The 16,413-nt window shown below is 37.9% G+C and overlaps 1 protein-coding gene across 9 annotated transcripts in view; it reads left to right on the top strand.

The window, feature by feature from the left end:
• TRPC1 (transient receptor potential cation channel subfamily C member 1) overlaps nt 1–11,816 on the top strand; it is a 61,844-nt gene extending 50,028 nt beyond the window's left edge. For 7 of the 9 annotated variants that reach the window (XM_061419483.1, XM_061419475.1, XM_061419517.1 and 4 more), the window contains 4 exons: nt 3,409–3,620; nt 8,199–8,400; nt 8,700–8,894; nt 9,912–11,816. In XM_061419483.1, the coding sequence (XP_061275467.1) occupies nt 3,409–3,620; nt 8,199–8,400; nt 8,700–8,894; nt 9,912–10,139 (837 nt within the window). In that variant the 3' untranslated portion in view covers nt 10,140–11,816. The remainder of the gene's footprint in view (nt 1–3,408; nt 3,621–8,198; nt 8,401–8,699; nt 8,895–9,911) is intronic. The other 2 variants (XM_061419497.1, XM_061419488.1) reach the window with 1 other exon arrangement.
• Nucleotides 11,817–16,413: the final 4,597 nt, after the last annotated feature.

Genomic DNA, 16,413 nt, shown 5'->3' with positions numbered 1-16,413 from the left:
CACTTTCACTTTTCACTTTCATGCATTGGAGAAGGAAATGGCAACCCACTCCAGTGTTCTTGCCTGGAGAATCCCAGGGATGGGGGAGCCTGGTGGGCTGCCGTCTATGGGGTCGCACAGAGTCGGACACGACTGAAGAGACTTAGCAGCAGCAGCAGCAGCTTGATTAGATAGAACTTTTCTACAAATAATTATGGGTTTGTCTCAAGAAAGATTTGGAAGAATGACTAGAAGTTATTTTTGTAATTCTTGTCAACAACTTTTTAAATTTAACACATGATATGCACCCTAATGATATCAACTCTTTCCTCTATCAGGCATTTAGCATATGTCTGCTATTCTACATAGTGCTCTGTACATGAGGCTTTTTCTTATGTTAAATTATTTCATAAGGATGTCTTGGCTTCCTAGGTGGCTCAGTGGTAAAGAACCCGCCTGCCAATGCAGGAGACACAAGAGACTTGGGTTTGATCCCTGGGTCGGGAAGATTCCCCTGGAATAGGAAATGACAACCCACTCCACTATTCTGCCTGGAAAACCCCATGGACAGAGGAGCCTGGTGGGCTGCAGTCCATGGGGTCACAAAGAGTTGGACACGACTGAGTGACAGAGCACACATAAGGATGTCTTGGGCTTCCCTGGTGGCTCAGATGGTAAAGAGTCTGCCTGCAATGCATAAGACCCAGGTTCAGTCCCTGGGTTGGGAGGATCCCCTGGAGAAGGAAATGGCTACCCACTGCAGTGTTCTTGCCTGGAGAATTCCATGGACAAAAGAGCCTTGGTGGGCTCCTAGATAATACATCTTAAAAGTAGTATTAACCTATTAAAAGATAGGATTCTCATGGTGCCTCGGTATTTGTATATAAAAGGATGTATTAATTTTCAGTCACAAAAAAAGAATATGTTCATCACATTCATAGCTTTAGTGTTCTCCTTTTTCCTTCTATTATCGTAGTAGTTTTCTTTAATTTCCATTTTTCTGATTACTAGGAAAATATTTTTCTGTGTATACTATTGTATAAATTTCAATATTAATTTTTAAATTACTATGTTTTTTACTACTTACTGTTCACATTTCTCAAGTAAAACTGCTAAGTAGTTTTAAATAAATAAAATAAATATTTAAGGAAGCATGATTGTTATTTTTACAAATAAGCCTTGTAATATTTCTCAGACTAAAATTAGTTTACTACTTTTCATGTTTGCCTTTCACATATTCAAGCTAATGTCCACGTCAGTGATATCCACTGTAGGTAATTTTGGTTCTTCCATCTTACACAAGGATTAATATCATGTTTTTAAAAAACAAGTCATGAAGTTTGTGGTGTTCTTATCAATTATTGCTCATCTTGATACTGAAATTGAATTACACTTGTCTTTAAAACTTAGTAATATTAAATGAAGAATTTTACTTTCGGACTTAATTTTTGAAATTACCTTTAAGCTCGCAGTGTCTAAATTTTCTTCAAATTTAGTCTTTTCTATCATTATCTAAAGCAGTTATTGTATTCTTAACCGTCATACATTATTAGGTTCTCTACTAACATGACATGGCTTTATTCTAAGCACTTATAATCTGAATAAATGATTTCTTTCCAAAATGACATAATAAAGCTATCCTTGATGAAGAGAGAAATGGATTTCTTCTCTTTCTCACACAGTTTGAGCTTTCCAATTCTAAAAGCTCTCTGTTTCTTCCATCAGAATTTTGCAAGAGGGCCAAGTGAGGGAAGCATGAGATTTTGAAAACTAGCACATGCTGATCAAATGCACAGACATCAGGCCTGGTGGACCTCTCCACTCCAAGTTGCCTGAAACACTAGCTTGTGCTGTGCCTGAAAATTTTAGCACCTCTTCTACTTAATTAGCTGGCTCCCTTTAGTAGGCTGGAGGGGCTTGGCCACTTGCCTGCTCCTACTGTTTTTAACATTGGCAACTGGCATATGTTATGTTGGCAGGCTTGAGGCAGTTCAGAATTTTATTTGAAGTTGGATTAACAAACTATATAAATTTGACCTGGTTACATTTGAGGAAGGATTATTTCTAAACACTAAGTTTTTTTTATCTTAAAAAATGCATATAGCAAAGAAGATTCAAAGGAGTGTAAAGTGAGAAAGTCTGCCTTCCACACCTCTAGTCCTATAGGTAGGCACTGTTAATGGTTTCTTGTGTAAACTTTCAGGAATTTCCTGTGCATATCAAACTTTATCTATATGAAAAAATATATTTGATCTATTCTTTAAAAAATAGCTGTTATAATACTATCATGTACCTTGCTTTTTTTGACGTAATATTTTCTAGGTACCTTTCTACGTCACCACATTGAACTCCATTCTTTGTAACAACAGCTTTAGAATGTTCTAATTTTTGCTACAATGCTCCACTGAAAATCCTTGTATGTAATGCATCTTTGTGTACTTCCTATGGGCTAAATTCCTAGGCATAGAATTTCAGGGTCAAAAGGTTATGTTAAATTAGTCTCCAAATTTGTATGGAATTTATGAAAAGCACCTATTCCCCAGATTTTGAAAGAGTATTGAAGGAGAATGAAATTAGGCTTGAATAAAGCTTCCAGATGGCGCTGCTGCTAAGTTGCTTCAGTCGTGTCCGACTCTGTGCAACCCCATAGACGGCAGCCCACCAGGCTTCCACATCCCTGGGATTCTCCAGGCAAGAACACTGGAGTGGGTTGCCATTTCCTTCTCCACTGCATGAAAGTGAAAAGTGAAAGTGAAGTCACTCAGTCATGACCGACTCTTGGCAGCCCTATGGACTGTAGCCTACCAGGATCCTCTGACCATGGGATTTTCCAGGCAAGAGTACTGGAGTGGGGTGCCATTGCCAGATGCGCTACACATATCTAAATTACAAAAGATACTCACATACAAATATTAGACCCTCTCATTTGACTTAACTCATATACTTTTTTCTTAATAGACCTCAAATGAAAATTCATCACCCTGGCAACAGAGATTAGGTCAGTCCTCAAGGAGGAAATGCTGTTCTTTAAGAAGTGGTTTAGAATTGGTTACAAAATTTGAAAACTTAATGTCAAAATGGTTTTGTATTTGTAAACTTTATGAAACTATAAATGTAAGCATTTATTTCCCTTTAGGTTTTAGCAAGAAATTTTCCTTTCATCACTTGCAAATTAGGCCTTTTCTTCCATTTCCATGCCTTTTCCTCTGCCTTCATAGCAAGACTATCTTCTGCAGACTCGGTCCAGATTCAAGAAATATACCATCTAACACTCACAGTGCTGGCATGATCAGAATGGCTTTTTGTCTGGTAACTGGGTTTTTGATGTTTAAAAGTGCCAAATATCTCACAGGGGAAAAAGAGGAATAGCCTTGTGGATCATATATTTTCTTGCCTGGTCATTTAGTTTTTCATATTTTTGTTTTCCAGATGATTTTAATGAACACCTATGTAATATTTCCACAGATTTCAATGGGACAGATGTTACAAGATTTTGGAAAATTTCTTGGAATGTTTCTTCTTGTTTTGTTTTCTTTCACAATTGGGCTGACACAACTGTATGATAAAGGCTACACTCCCAAAGAACAGAAGGACTGTGTAGGCATATTCTGTGAACAGCAAAGCAATGACACCTTCCATTCGTGAGTGTCTTTTAAATTTTTAGTAAACATATTTCTTTCTGCCCTGTTACGTGTGAATTCATACCTATAGAACTAGAACTTCATATTTTCTTTAAGATACGCCTTTTGAATAAGAAATACTTACTTGTCATGAATCATTTGATACTCATCAACAACAAACACCTTCAATATGCCAGACACTGTTCTAAGTGCTAAAGAAATGAAGTATCAGTGAACAGAAGCTACTCTCATGGAGTTTATTTCCTGGTGAGGTGATACAGGCAGTAAAAATAAGAATAAGCCATGAAATTAAAAGACACTTGCTCCTTGGAAGAAAAGCTATGACAAACCTAGATAGCATATTACAAAGCAGAGACATTACTTTGCCGACAGTGGTCTGTCTAGTCAAAGCTATGGTTTTTCCAGTAGTCACGTATGGATGTGAGAGTTGGACCATTAAGAAAGCTGAATGCTGAAAAGTTGATTTTTGAACTGTGGTGTTGGAGAAGACTCTTGAGAGTCCCTTGGACTGCAAGGAAATCCAGTCAGTCCATCCTAAAGGAAATCAGTCCTGAATATTCACTGGAAGGACTGATGCTGAAGCAGAAGCTGCAGTATTGGCCACCTGATGGGAAGAGCTGACTCATTGGAGAAAGATTGGGAAAGACTGAAGGCAAAAGGAGAAAGAGGCAGCAGAAGATGAGATGTTTAGGTAGCATTACCGACTCAATGGACATGAGTTTGAGCAAACTTAGGGAGATAGTGGACAGGGAAGCCAGATGTGCTCAGCTCATGGGGTCGCAAAGAGTCGGACATGAACTGAACTGATATTATATAATATTGATAAGGACCAATAGCCCAAGGAAAGCTTGGGCCAAGGAGGATTTTTGTATAAGAGGGTGTGTAGCTTTAGTTAGATAGGAGGTTAGGGAAGCCCTCACAAAAGATGACATTCAAGTAAAGATATGAAGCTGGTGAAGGATCAAGTCATGAAGAAGAATCTGGAGGAAGAGAGCTGGCAGATAAGGGAATGGCAAAGGCAAACGCCCTGAGATGAGAGTGTAACTAGCATGCTCAAGGAAAAGCCAGAAGTCTAGATGGTATGTAGTGAATCAGAGGAAGAGTTGTAGATTGACTCAGGAAGGTAATGCGGAATTGAGCTTCCCTGGTAGCTCAGACAGTAGAGAATCTTCCTGCAATGGAGGAGACCTGGATTCAGTCCCTGGGTCGGGAATATCCCCTGGAGAAGGGAAGGCAACCCACTCCAGTATTCTTGCCTGAAGAATCCCATGGGCAGAGGAGCCTGGCAGGCTATAGTCCATGGGGTCAAAACTCATGACTCAGCTCATGACTGAGTTGCTCATAACTGAGCAACTAATACTTAAATTTTCAATGGGGAATAAAGCAGATCAAGATGGGAGAATAAGAGGACATGGAGCTCACCGCCTTCCACAAACATATCAAAAATGCATCTACATGTGGAATAATTCTCAGTGAAAGCCAGCTAGAAATGGGCAGAAGGACTCCAATACAACCAAGGCTGTAAGAAAGGTACACAGGTAATTGGGTAGGATGAGAAGGTGATTGATCAGGACCTGTACCCCTACGGGGGGATTCAAAGGAAAAGGGAGATTACACAGGTGGACACTTACCCTGGGGAGTGAGTGGGTCAAGTCACAGACTCTCCTAGTCTGGGTTTTATGCATAGGAGACAAGCTGCCTTAGCTGGTTGTTTGGAGAATCCCTGGGACACATAGAAAGACTGGAGAAGCCTGGACTCCAACTCATGAGGAGTGCAGGTGCTGGCTTGCCCCTGGCTAGGGGAGAGGGAGGTCTGCCCAAGTGGCTGCCAGGTTTCCTCTGACCAGCTCACTGCTCTCCCCAGCCTGAACTGAGTGAATACCCCAGCGCTGCTCATTCTACCTCACAGCGTGTCCCTGGATCTAGGGCATCAGGACCTGGGAAAAGACTCTTGAGACACAGAGGCAACTCAGTCCTGGAGTGTAGCCCAGGGGAGGAGGTAGTCGCTGTTGTTGCAGCTTACTCCAGGGGCACTCTGGAAGCAATCCATAGTTTTGACAGCAGCATAGCTTCTGGGTTTCCTGTGACCACCTTGCTGTGTGCCCAAATCCAATCTGAGTGAATGCTCTGGCCCCACTCGCTCCACACCACAGTGCCGCACTCAGTGGCCATGACCAGGGAAGAAACACAACCACGGGCCACATCTGAACGGAGCCATGGACACTTAAGACAGGTAGCGCATGGGACTCTGTAAGTACACGAGCCCCACTTGCTTCAGCACTCCCCTCCTTTGGGGCAAAGATCCTGGTGTGGGGGGAAGAAAAAACACACACACTTAAAAGGAGCAGATCCAGCTCCAGATTGACTCTCAGGGCTTCTACTCCAGCAGCTTGGGAGTAGATCCCACCCCTGACCACAGGGCGGTGATGGCCACTGAGCAGAGAGATGTCCCTTCTCACACCCTGCATGGGCTCTAGACCTTCCATCTCCAGCCATTCCCCCCACCAAGGTGAGAGCTGCCAGCACATCCTGAGGAGAGACTGGTGTCTTGCATCAAATCCAGCCATCCCACCAAATCTTATGGGGACACCCATAAGAACACCTCTTCAAGACCACAGTAGGCAACTGTTCCATCTAAATTCATAGAGGCAGAGAAAGTTAAGTAAAATGAAAAGGCAGAGGAACTACTCTTGAGAAAGAGGAAAACCTTGAAAAGATAATCAAACAGAAATAATTAACCAGATAAAGAATTCAAATCATTGGTAATAAAAATCCTAACTAAATTAGTTTACATCAAGAGAACATATCTAAACAAAGATCATTTTAGCAAGGAACTAGAAAATATAAAAAAAGACTCAAATAAGCAATTCAGTATGTACACCTATGGTTAATTCATGTTTATGTATGACAGAAATCAAACCAATATTGTAAAACATTATCAATCAATTATAAATATTAAAACAAAGATAGGCAATTAAATATCTGAAATAAAAAAAACACTAAATAGCAGACTGTGTGACACAGAAGAACTCATAAGTGGTTTAGAAGATGGAATAATGGAAATTACCCATTCAGAACAGCAGAAAGGAAGACAAAGGGAAAAAAAGTAAAAGCAGTCCACTAGATTTCTAGGATAACATTAAGCAAATAAGCATTCACATAATAGTTCTAGGAGACAGCGAGAAAGGGATTGAAAATGTATTTGAAGACACTACGCCAGAAAATTTCCCAAACCTGAAGAAGGAAACTGATATCCAGGTACAGGAAGCACAGAGGGTCCCAAGAAAGAGGAAACCAAACAGACCCACATCAAGACATATCATAAGTAACGTAGCAAAAGTTAGAATTCCAAAGGCATCAAGAGAAAAATAGGCATATACAAGGGAACTGCATAAGGTTATCAGCTGATTTCTCTGCAGAAACTTTGCAGATGATAGGGAGAGTCATGATTTATTCAGTGCTGAGAGGGAAAAACCTATAACTTAGGATACTCTACCCAGCAAGATCATCATTTAGAATAGTAAGAGAGATAACAAAGCATCAAAAACTAAAAGAATTCATCAATATGGAACCTACCCTAAAAGAAATGTTGAAGGGTCTTCTCTAAATGGAAAAGAAATAAGAATCTATAGGAAAGGGAAAATCCCACTAGGAAAGGCAGGTATAGAGTAAGGATTGAAGATCACTTTAAAAAGTGATAGATTAAAAGAAAAAATATAAAAGCAACTATAAATACAGTAAACAGTTGAGAGATAATCATGAAGATGTAAAATATGACATCAAAAACTGTGGGTGAGTGGGTACAAAAAGTGTAGATCTTTTAGAATGTGTTTGAACTTAAATGACTGTCAGTTTGAAACAAGTAGATATAGGCCAATGTATATGAGCCCTATGGTAAAGGACCATCAATAGATGAATGGATTAAGAAAATGGGGTGTGTACACACACACACACACACACACACACTGGAGTGTTACTCAACCATAAAAATGAAATTCTGCCATTTGCAACAATGTGCATCGACCTGGGTAATACTATGTTTAGTGAAATAAGTCAGAGACAAATACTATATAATGTATTGTGGCATCTAAAACATGATACAAATGAATGCATATGCTGAACAGGATAGAGATTCACAGACATAGAAAACAAACCTATGGTTACCAAAGGGGAGAAGAAGGTGGGGTTAATCAACTATACTTCAAAGAAAAAAAGGAAGGGGAAAAAGGAAAGGTAGTAGGATCACGTAGGACCTTGTTGGCTCTTGTATGGACTTTGGGCATTGGAGCTCGAGAGCCATTTGAAGTTTTTGAATAAAGAAGTGGCACGGTCCTCTTAAGTATTAATAGGATCATAGGCTGCTGTGTTGTGAAAGAACAGTAGTAAGAGATTAAACAGAAATGGTTTGTCTTCCTTTTGAGTTTGTTTCCTTGTTTATAGTATCTGTGATGCTGGGTCCATCCTTAGTTATTTTACAAAATATCTATTCTTTATGTAATGTTGTATTAATAAATTCTTTATCTTTGCTAAAAAGCGTCTTAGAATGCCTTTCAAATAGAAATATAATTGTCTTGACAGGTTCATCGGCACTTGCTTTGCTTTGTTCTGGTATATTTTCTCCTTAGCACATGTGGCAATCTTTGTCACAAGATTTAGCTATGGAGAAGAATTACAGTCCTTCGTCGGAGCTGTTATTGTTGGGACATACAACGTTGTGGTTGTGATAGTACTTACCAAGCTGCTGGTGGCAATGCTTCATAAAAGTTTTCAGTTGATAGCAGTAAGTATTCATTCTTATAAAATGTTTATATTCTCTTCAGGTCATACCAAATGTATATAGTAGGTAAGACAACCAAAGATTTAAAAGAATTAAGAATTAGTATCTTTTAAAAATTAAATGTAAATCGTTTTAAAATGTAAATAATGTATATTAATTGCAAGTCTGGAACAAAATTTTTACCTCCAAGGTGTGGAAACATTTGAACAGTTTTAAGCAGTGCATACCAGTCCCACCATGTATGTACGTGTGTATGCATGCCTAATCATATCCTGTGTTAGTTTTTCATTTGCCTCTTATAGAATCATGAAGACAAAGAATGGAAGTTTGCACGAGCAAAATTGTGGCTTAGCTACTTTGATGACAAATGTACATTACCCCCACCTTTCAACATCATTCCTTCGCCAAAGACTATCTGCTATATGATTAGTAGCCTGAGTAAGTGGATTTGCTCTCATACATCAAAAGGCAAGGTTAAACGGCAGAACAGCTTGAAGGTAAGAAGTTAGATATTTGAACTGCAACATGATAATTTTAATAATTCGTAATTTCAGATGTTTCCTAAAGCATAAATATACAGAGTCCTAAGGGCTAAGATTTATGCTGTTTTATACTAATTTGTTGTAGTCATAAAGGAATTAGCAAAACCGCTTAAGAAAACAGGGGCTAATCCTGTATCCCTAATGCATGGCATAGAACCTATCATAAAGTACGGATTCAATAAATATTTACTGAAAATGCAAGAGAGGTGTGATTTTTTTTTCATGAATTCTCATCTCACAGTTTTAGAACAAGGAAAATATTCAAGATATCTAGCCTGTCAGCATAAATAAAGAGTGACTCCCAGAGTGAACTCATATTTTTTTCATTCTTTTTGAAAGTTGTTTAATATATGAATAATTCAATCCATGTTGCTATAAACCAGAAGTTGGCAAACCTTTTCTGTAAAAGACCAGATAATTAATATTTTAGATTTTGTGGGCCATGACAAAATTACAGATTTTATGTGGGTAGTAATATAACAAGAAAGAAAACAAATTTCCATAAAACTTTTATTGATGAAATTAAAACAATAATTGAGTAATACTTCTTTATATATAATATAGGTCCATTAATGAAAAGAGTGGAATTCTATTTTGGAATAACCCATTTTGTTTAATCGGGGTTCAAAGTTAGTTTTCCCCATCATCAAGTTAGTTACACATGTTCATCCTTAAAAGCCACTCTTCGCTCATAGGCCGTCAGATATAAGAAGTGGGCCATATTTGGCCTGTGGGTCGTAAGTTTGCTAATCCCTACTATAAACTAAGGATTTTAAACTAAGATAAGCATACAGGTAAGTGAGTAAAACAAATATGCAGGGCATATTTATTTGAAACATGTTGAATATTAAAAAATATCATCTAATAAAGCATTACAAATATGTATTTGTATCTGTAAACTTTTTTAAAAATTCACCTCATTTAAGTATTTTCTTACGTACGTTATTAGTATCGTATCACTTTGTTTTGAAGGAATGGAGAAACTTGAAGCAAAAGAGAGATGAAAACTACCAGAAAGTGATGTGCTGTCTGGTGCATCGCTACTTGACTTCCATGAGACAGAAGATGCAAAGCACAGATCAGGCCACTGTGGAAAATCTAAACGAACTGCGCCAAGATCTGTCAAAGTTCCGAAATGAAATAAGGGATTTACTTGGCTTTCGGACTTCAAAATATGCTATGTTTTATCCAAGAAATTAGCCATTTTCTAAATCGTGTAGAGAATAATTTTCAATATTATAAATCTAAAAGACTGCATTTGCATAACTTACAATTAAATTAATAAGATATATATTGAAATAAAGAATTATGTAAAAGCCATTCTTTGAAATATTTATAGCATAAATATATGTTATGTAAAGTATGTATATGGGATTAGTTTTTTTAAAACCTGTCAGTGGCTTTTTGCAGGAGTAAAACAGATTGAGTAGATAGATTTTGTTAGCATGCTATTTAGTTTTCTTGTTTAAATAGTGCTTAATTTTTTCCTTTCTGCTTAAGAAGTGCAGTTAGAACTGTCTTAACTATTGCCAGAAGGTTTTGTAAAAATGAAGATCAGCAAAGGTGGACTGATCTTTCATGTGACACACTTGAGATACAGAAGTCACGTTTTTAAAAATCTTTGTTTTAGGAGTTTACATATAGTTCAGTATTGTTGTTTCAAAATATAGGTTTGCCTAAAACAGTATTCTGTTTTGTTCTTTTGTTATAATCTTAAGCAGCAAAGATAAAGCTCTAATGAATATTTGAATCTATTTATGGGTCTATACATTAAATTCACTTCAATGAATTTGTTATTGTAATATATTTACTTTTACATGGTTGTAATCACTTTATATCTTTAATTTTTCTTTTTTTCACTTAATAGTATTTTATATATACATTTTCATTTATTGATAGTCCACATATTTAAATTTTTATAGAATTATATAGCTTTTGAAAAATATAGTTAGTAGACTTTCATTTTATAGCTATGGAGTATTTGATTATGTTTATAAGTTTGCACAACTGCTTCTGTGAAATTAGGTATTTATTGGCTTTTATTTTTTTTATTATCACAGTAGTGATGTAATTTTTTTTCAAGTTGGAGTGAATGTTCCTAGTTATAAAGCTAACTCAAAATAAGGACTTAGAAGATAATTCTTTAGCATGTTTGGTCACAGCCTGTTTCGTTTTTGTAAACACTGAAAGACCTTTTAATGTAAGGATTTGTCATATTTTTGAACTAAGGTTCTTGATCTTGTCTCCCAAAGAATTCCCCAGGATTTAGCAGAGCTGCTATAAAAGTGACTTCATGCTTACTTGTTGCTCATTCTTGACGCTTAGAATAAAAAGCATTGACTTTTTAAATAGGAGAATAAAATATATATTTAAATTTTTTCCTGTGTTCATATAAGGGATATAGATAACATTTTTCATAGGGTACTGCTTATATATTCTTGCAGCATTTCCAGTTAAGACGTTATTATGTATATACAATTATCTTCTTAACTGAATGTCTGATGGTCTTAAGGCCACAGGGTGCGGGTAGCCCTTGGTCTGTAAGTACCACCAATCCAGGGATCATGTTGAAATAGTATTGTGTTTCGTCTGCTTTTTACTTTTTATTTTTTAATTTCTAAATTGTAAGTGTTCCCTCTTTTGGGCAAATTCTTATAAAAATGTTTATTGTAAAGTTATATATTTTGTCTATGATGGGATTATGCACTTCCCAATTGGGATTTTACATCAGGGTTTTTAGTCATTCTAAAAAATATCTAATTATTAAATCAAAATATTTATAGAGTGCCTACTGTATGCATGAGTTACTTATGAGGTATATTTTGAATGACAGCATATTGTAAGAAAAGTAAATAAAACTTGACATTAGATTATAAATTGGCAGAGTCTGTTCATTATATTATTATATACTTTGAGATATAATTCACATATCATAAAATTCTCTCTTTTAAAGTGCACGGGTCCCTGATTTTTTTTTTTAATTATGGCAACAAAGTTCTAAAATTCAAAGTGTAACATCAGACCCTTATATATCCCTTCCTCCCTGTGGTGGCAATCACGTTTAACTCTTGTAGCTATTCCTTCTTATGTTTGTAAATACAATATTTTGAAATGATATGTCTATACAAACACCCTGTATATGAGTATTTATTGCAACTTTATTCAAGATCCCAAGTTGAAAACAACTGAATGCCCTTAAGCTGGTGAATGGATAAGTAAATCATACATCCATACAGTGGATATCTTCTCAGCAATAAAAAGGCATTGTATGAGCCAGAGTTCAGCCAGAGAAGCAGAACTACTAAGATATTTGCAGGCACACCTGTATGTGTGAGTGATTTGTTCACAGGGATTTGACATCACACAATTATTGGATTGGATAAGTAGTCTCCAGCTCTGTTTTTGTATCTAATTCTGGAGCTTGAAGTTCATAGGGTAGGCTGTTGGGAGAGGAAGACAGATGTCAAAGTGGAGGAAACACAGACAAGCTAGAACCCATGAGGATGGACTGAGACCCATGTCACTTGTCACTGTCTCCAGCCTTGATGATGTGGGTATCCTGTGGGAGAAGTTACCCTTTGGCACATTGATGAACACACTTGGCCCAGGAATCAGAGAAACTGAAGGACAGTCTAAGGAAAAGTGAAACAGTTATAGTCCTGGCTGCTGCCCCTCACCAACCAGTTGATCCAGGAGATAAGTTTCAACATGTGTCAACTATGAAAGGGCCTGGAAAAAAATCCCAAATGCCTGCTGCTCCACTTCTGCCCTCCAAATTTCACACTGAAATGTGTCTTGGGGCCCACCCTACTTGTTGGCATACAATGGAGAGAATTCTGGGAAACATAATTCAGCCTGCTCAAGTTGACACAGAAACAAACTGTTGATATATGCAGTAACATAGATGATTCTTAGAAGTACGATGCCACCTAAGGAAGCTTGTCACAAAAGGCTACAGGCTGAGATTCCATGAGTATGACATCTTAGAAAAGACAAAACTATATTATGGGTTACCAGGATCTGGTGGGAGGAGAAGATTGATTGCAAAACTCATCAAAGTATACATTTTAAAAGCGAGAATTACACTTTGGTAAACCTGACAATCACCAGATGGTCAACACCGAAATCAGATTGATTATATTCTTTGCAGCCAAAGATGGAGAAGCTCTATACAGTCAGCAAAAACAAGACCAGGAGCTGACTGTGGCTCAGACCATGAACTCCTTATTGCCAAATTCAGACTTAAATTGAAGAAAGTAGGGAAAACCACTCGACCATTCAGGTATGACCGAAATCAAATCCCTTAATACAGTGGAAATGAGAAATAGATTTAAGGGCCTAGATCTGATAGATAGAGTGCCTGATGAACTATGGAATGAGGTTTGTGACATTGTACAGGAGACAGGGATCAAGACCATCCCCATAGAAAAGAAATGCAAAAAAGCAAAATGGCTGTCTGGGGAGGCCTTATATATAGCTGTGAAAAGAGGAGAAGCGAAACGCAAAGGAGAAAAGGAAAGATATAAACGTCTGAATGCAGAGTTCCAAAGAATAGCAAGAAGAGATAAGAAAGACTTCTTCAGCGATCAATGCAAAGAAATAGAGGAAAACAACACAATGAGAAAGACTAGGGATCTCTTCAAGAAAATCAGAGATACCAAAGGAACATTTTGTGCAAAGATGAGCTCGATAAAGGACAGAAATGGTATGGACCTAACAGAAGCAGAAGATATTAAGAGATGGCAAGAATACACAGAAGAACTGTACAAAAAAGATCGTCATGACCCAGATAATCACGATGGTGTGATCACTCACCTAGAGCCAGACATCCTGGAATGTGAAGTCAAGTGGGCCTTAGAAAGCATCACTACAAACAAAGCTAGTGGAGGTGATGGAATTCCGGTGAAGCTATTTCAAATCCTGAAAGATGATGCTGTGAAAGTGCTGCACTCAATATGCCAGCAAATTTGGAAAACTCAGCAGTGGCCACAGGACTGGAAAAGGTCAGTTTTCATTCCAATCCCAAAGAAAGGCAATGCCAAAGAATGCTCAAACTACCGCACAATTGCACTCATCTCACACACTAGTAAAGTAATGCTTAAAATTCTCCAAGCCAGGCTTCAGCAATATGTGAACCGTGAACTTCCTGATGTTGAAGCTGGTTTTAGAAAAGGCAGAGGAACCAGAGATCAAATTGTCAACATCTGCTGGATCATGGAAAAAGCAAGAGAGTTCCAGAAAAGCATCTATTTCTGCTTTATTGACTATGCCAAAGCCTTTGTGTGATCACAATAAACTGTGGAAAATTCTTCATAGCTGGGAATACCAGACCACCTGACCTGCCTCTTGAGAAGTTTGTATGCAGCTCAGGAAGCAACAGTTAGAACTGGACATGGAACAACAGACTGGTTCCAAATAGGAAATGGAGTACATCAAGGCTGTATATTGTCACCCTGTTTGTTTAACTTCTATGCAGAGTATATCATGAGAAACGCTGGACTGGAAGAAACACAAGCTGGAATCAAGATTGCCGGGAGAAATATCAATAACCTCAGATATGCAGATGACACCAGCCTTATGGCAGAAAGTGAAGAGGAACTAAGACGCCTCTTGATGAAAGTAAAAGTGGAGAGTGAAAAAGTTGGCTTAAAGCTCAACATTCAGAAAACGAAGATCATGGCATCTGGTCCCACCACTTCATGGGAAATAGGTGGGGAAACAGTGGAAACAGTGTCAGACTTTATTTTTCTGGGCTCCAAAATCACTACAGATGGTGACTGCAACCATGAAATTAAAAGACGCTTACTCCTTGGAAGTAAAGTTATGACCAACCTAGATAGCATATTCAAAAGCAGAGACATTACTTTGCCAACAAAGGTTCATCTAGTCAAGACTATGGTTTTTCCAGTTTTCATGTATGGATGTGAGAGTTGGACTGTGAAGAAGGCTGAGTGCTGAAGAATTGATGCTTTTGAACTGTGGTGTTGGAGAAGACTCTTGAGAGTCCCTTGGACTGCAAGGAGATCCAACCAGTCCCTTCTGAAGGAGATCAGCCCTGGGATTTCTTTGGAAGGAATGATGCTAAAGCTGAAACTCCAGTACTTTGGCCACCTCATGCGAAGAGTTGACTCATTGGAAAAGACTCTGATGCTGGGAAGGATTGGGGGCAGGAGGAGAAGGGGACGACAGAGGATGAGATGGCTGGATGGCATCACTGACTTGATGGACGTGAGTCTCAGTGAACTCCGGGAGTTGGTGATGGACAGGGAGGCCTGGCATGCTGCGATTCATGGGGTTGCAAAGAGCCGGACACGACTGAGTGACTGATCTGATCTGAAACCTGACAAAGATACATAATATTACAACATACCAAGATAAAGAGCCAAGAAAGTAATAGTAGAGGGACTTCCTGGCAGTACATTGGTTAAGGCTCTGCACTTCCACTACCTGGGGCTTGAGTCCCATCCCTAGTTGAGGAACTAAGGTCCTGCATGCTGTGTGGTGCAGCGCCCCAAAGAAACAGGATTTTGTGATTTATTACCACTCCCAAAGGAAGCAATGGAATTTTTTTGGCCACACCACGTGGCACAGGTGATCTTAATAGTATCCCTGCCGGAGATTGAACCTGTGTCCCTTGCAGTGAAAGCACAGAATCCTACCCCTGGACTAACAGGGAAGTCCTGAAAACAGCGCTTGAATATTCAAAACGGGTAACTCATCACTAACCCAACACAGGTAAAATACAGTAGTAAATGCCAAGGTGAAGGATTTTGTATTTTTGAAATTTATGTTAGCAATTCTAGATTTTTTGCTATTTCATATAAATTTTGAAATCTACCCATGAATTTCTACCAAAAAGCTTGGGATGATTTTAATTAGAATTGCATTGTTATTGAAAATTTTGTTTTCTTCAGAAACTACAGTTATAAAATAACAAATAGGCTGAGGTTATAGGCTCTGGGGAGTGAAGTTATTCGAAATTACACTAAGAAAATATTAATAGTACCTGAGGTAATGGCTGCTCTGAATTTTTTTTTAAATTTTTAATTGAAGGATAATTGCTTTATAGCATTATGTTGGCTTCTAGGAAACATCAACATGAATCAGCCGTATGTTTACCCATGTTGCTCTGAATGTCTCATTTGTAAGTAAATTCATTAGCTTTCTGGCTGCTATCTTGATAAATATGTTGTGTTTCTTAAAGATATACTCAGAGGAAGTGCCAATGACAGTGTTCTTCATTTGATCGTTTCACACTTTTTTTTTCCTGCTCATCCTGCCTTCAGTTTGAAATACATACTTCAGATATACAGCTCAAGAGTAGGAAAATTTTTATATTAGCTGCATGCTTATTTTTTAAAGTCGTCTTTAAGAAGCATGATTTCTGATATAAATTAAATTACTATAGTGCAAGAAGCAAGGCAGCATATTTGGGTAGAAGGTAAATATATGTTTCAATAACGAACTTTTTCAG

Source organism: Bos javanicus, chromosome 1, assembly GCF_032452875.1.
Source record: "Bos javanicus breed banteng chromosome 1, ARS-OSU_banteng_1.0, whole genome shotgun sequence".
Lineage (NCBI taxonomy): Eukaryota > Metazoa > Chordata > Mammalia > Artiodactyla > Bovidae > Bos > Bos javanicus.
This window is presented reverse-complemented; position numbering and strand designations above follow the sequence as displayed.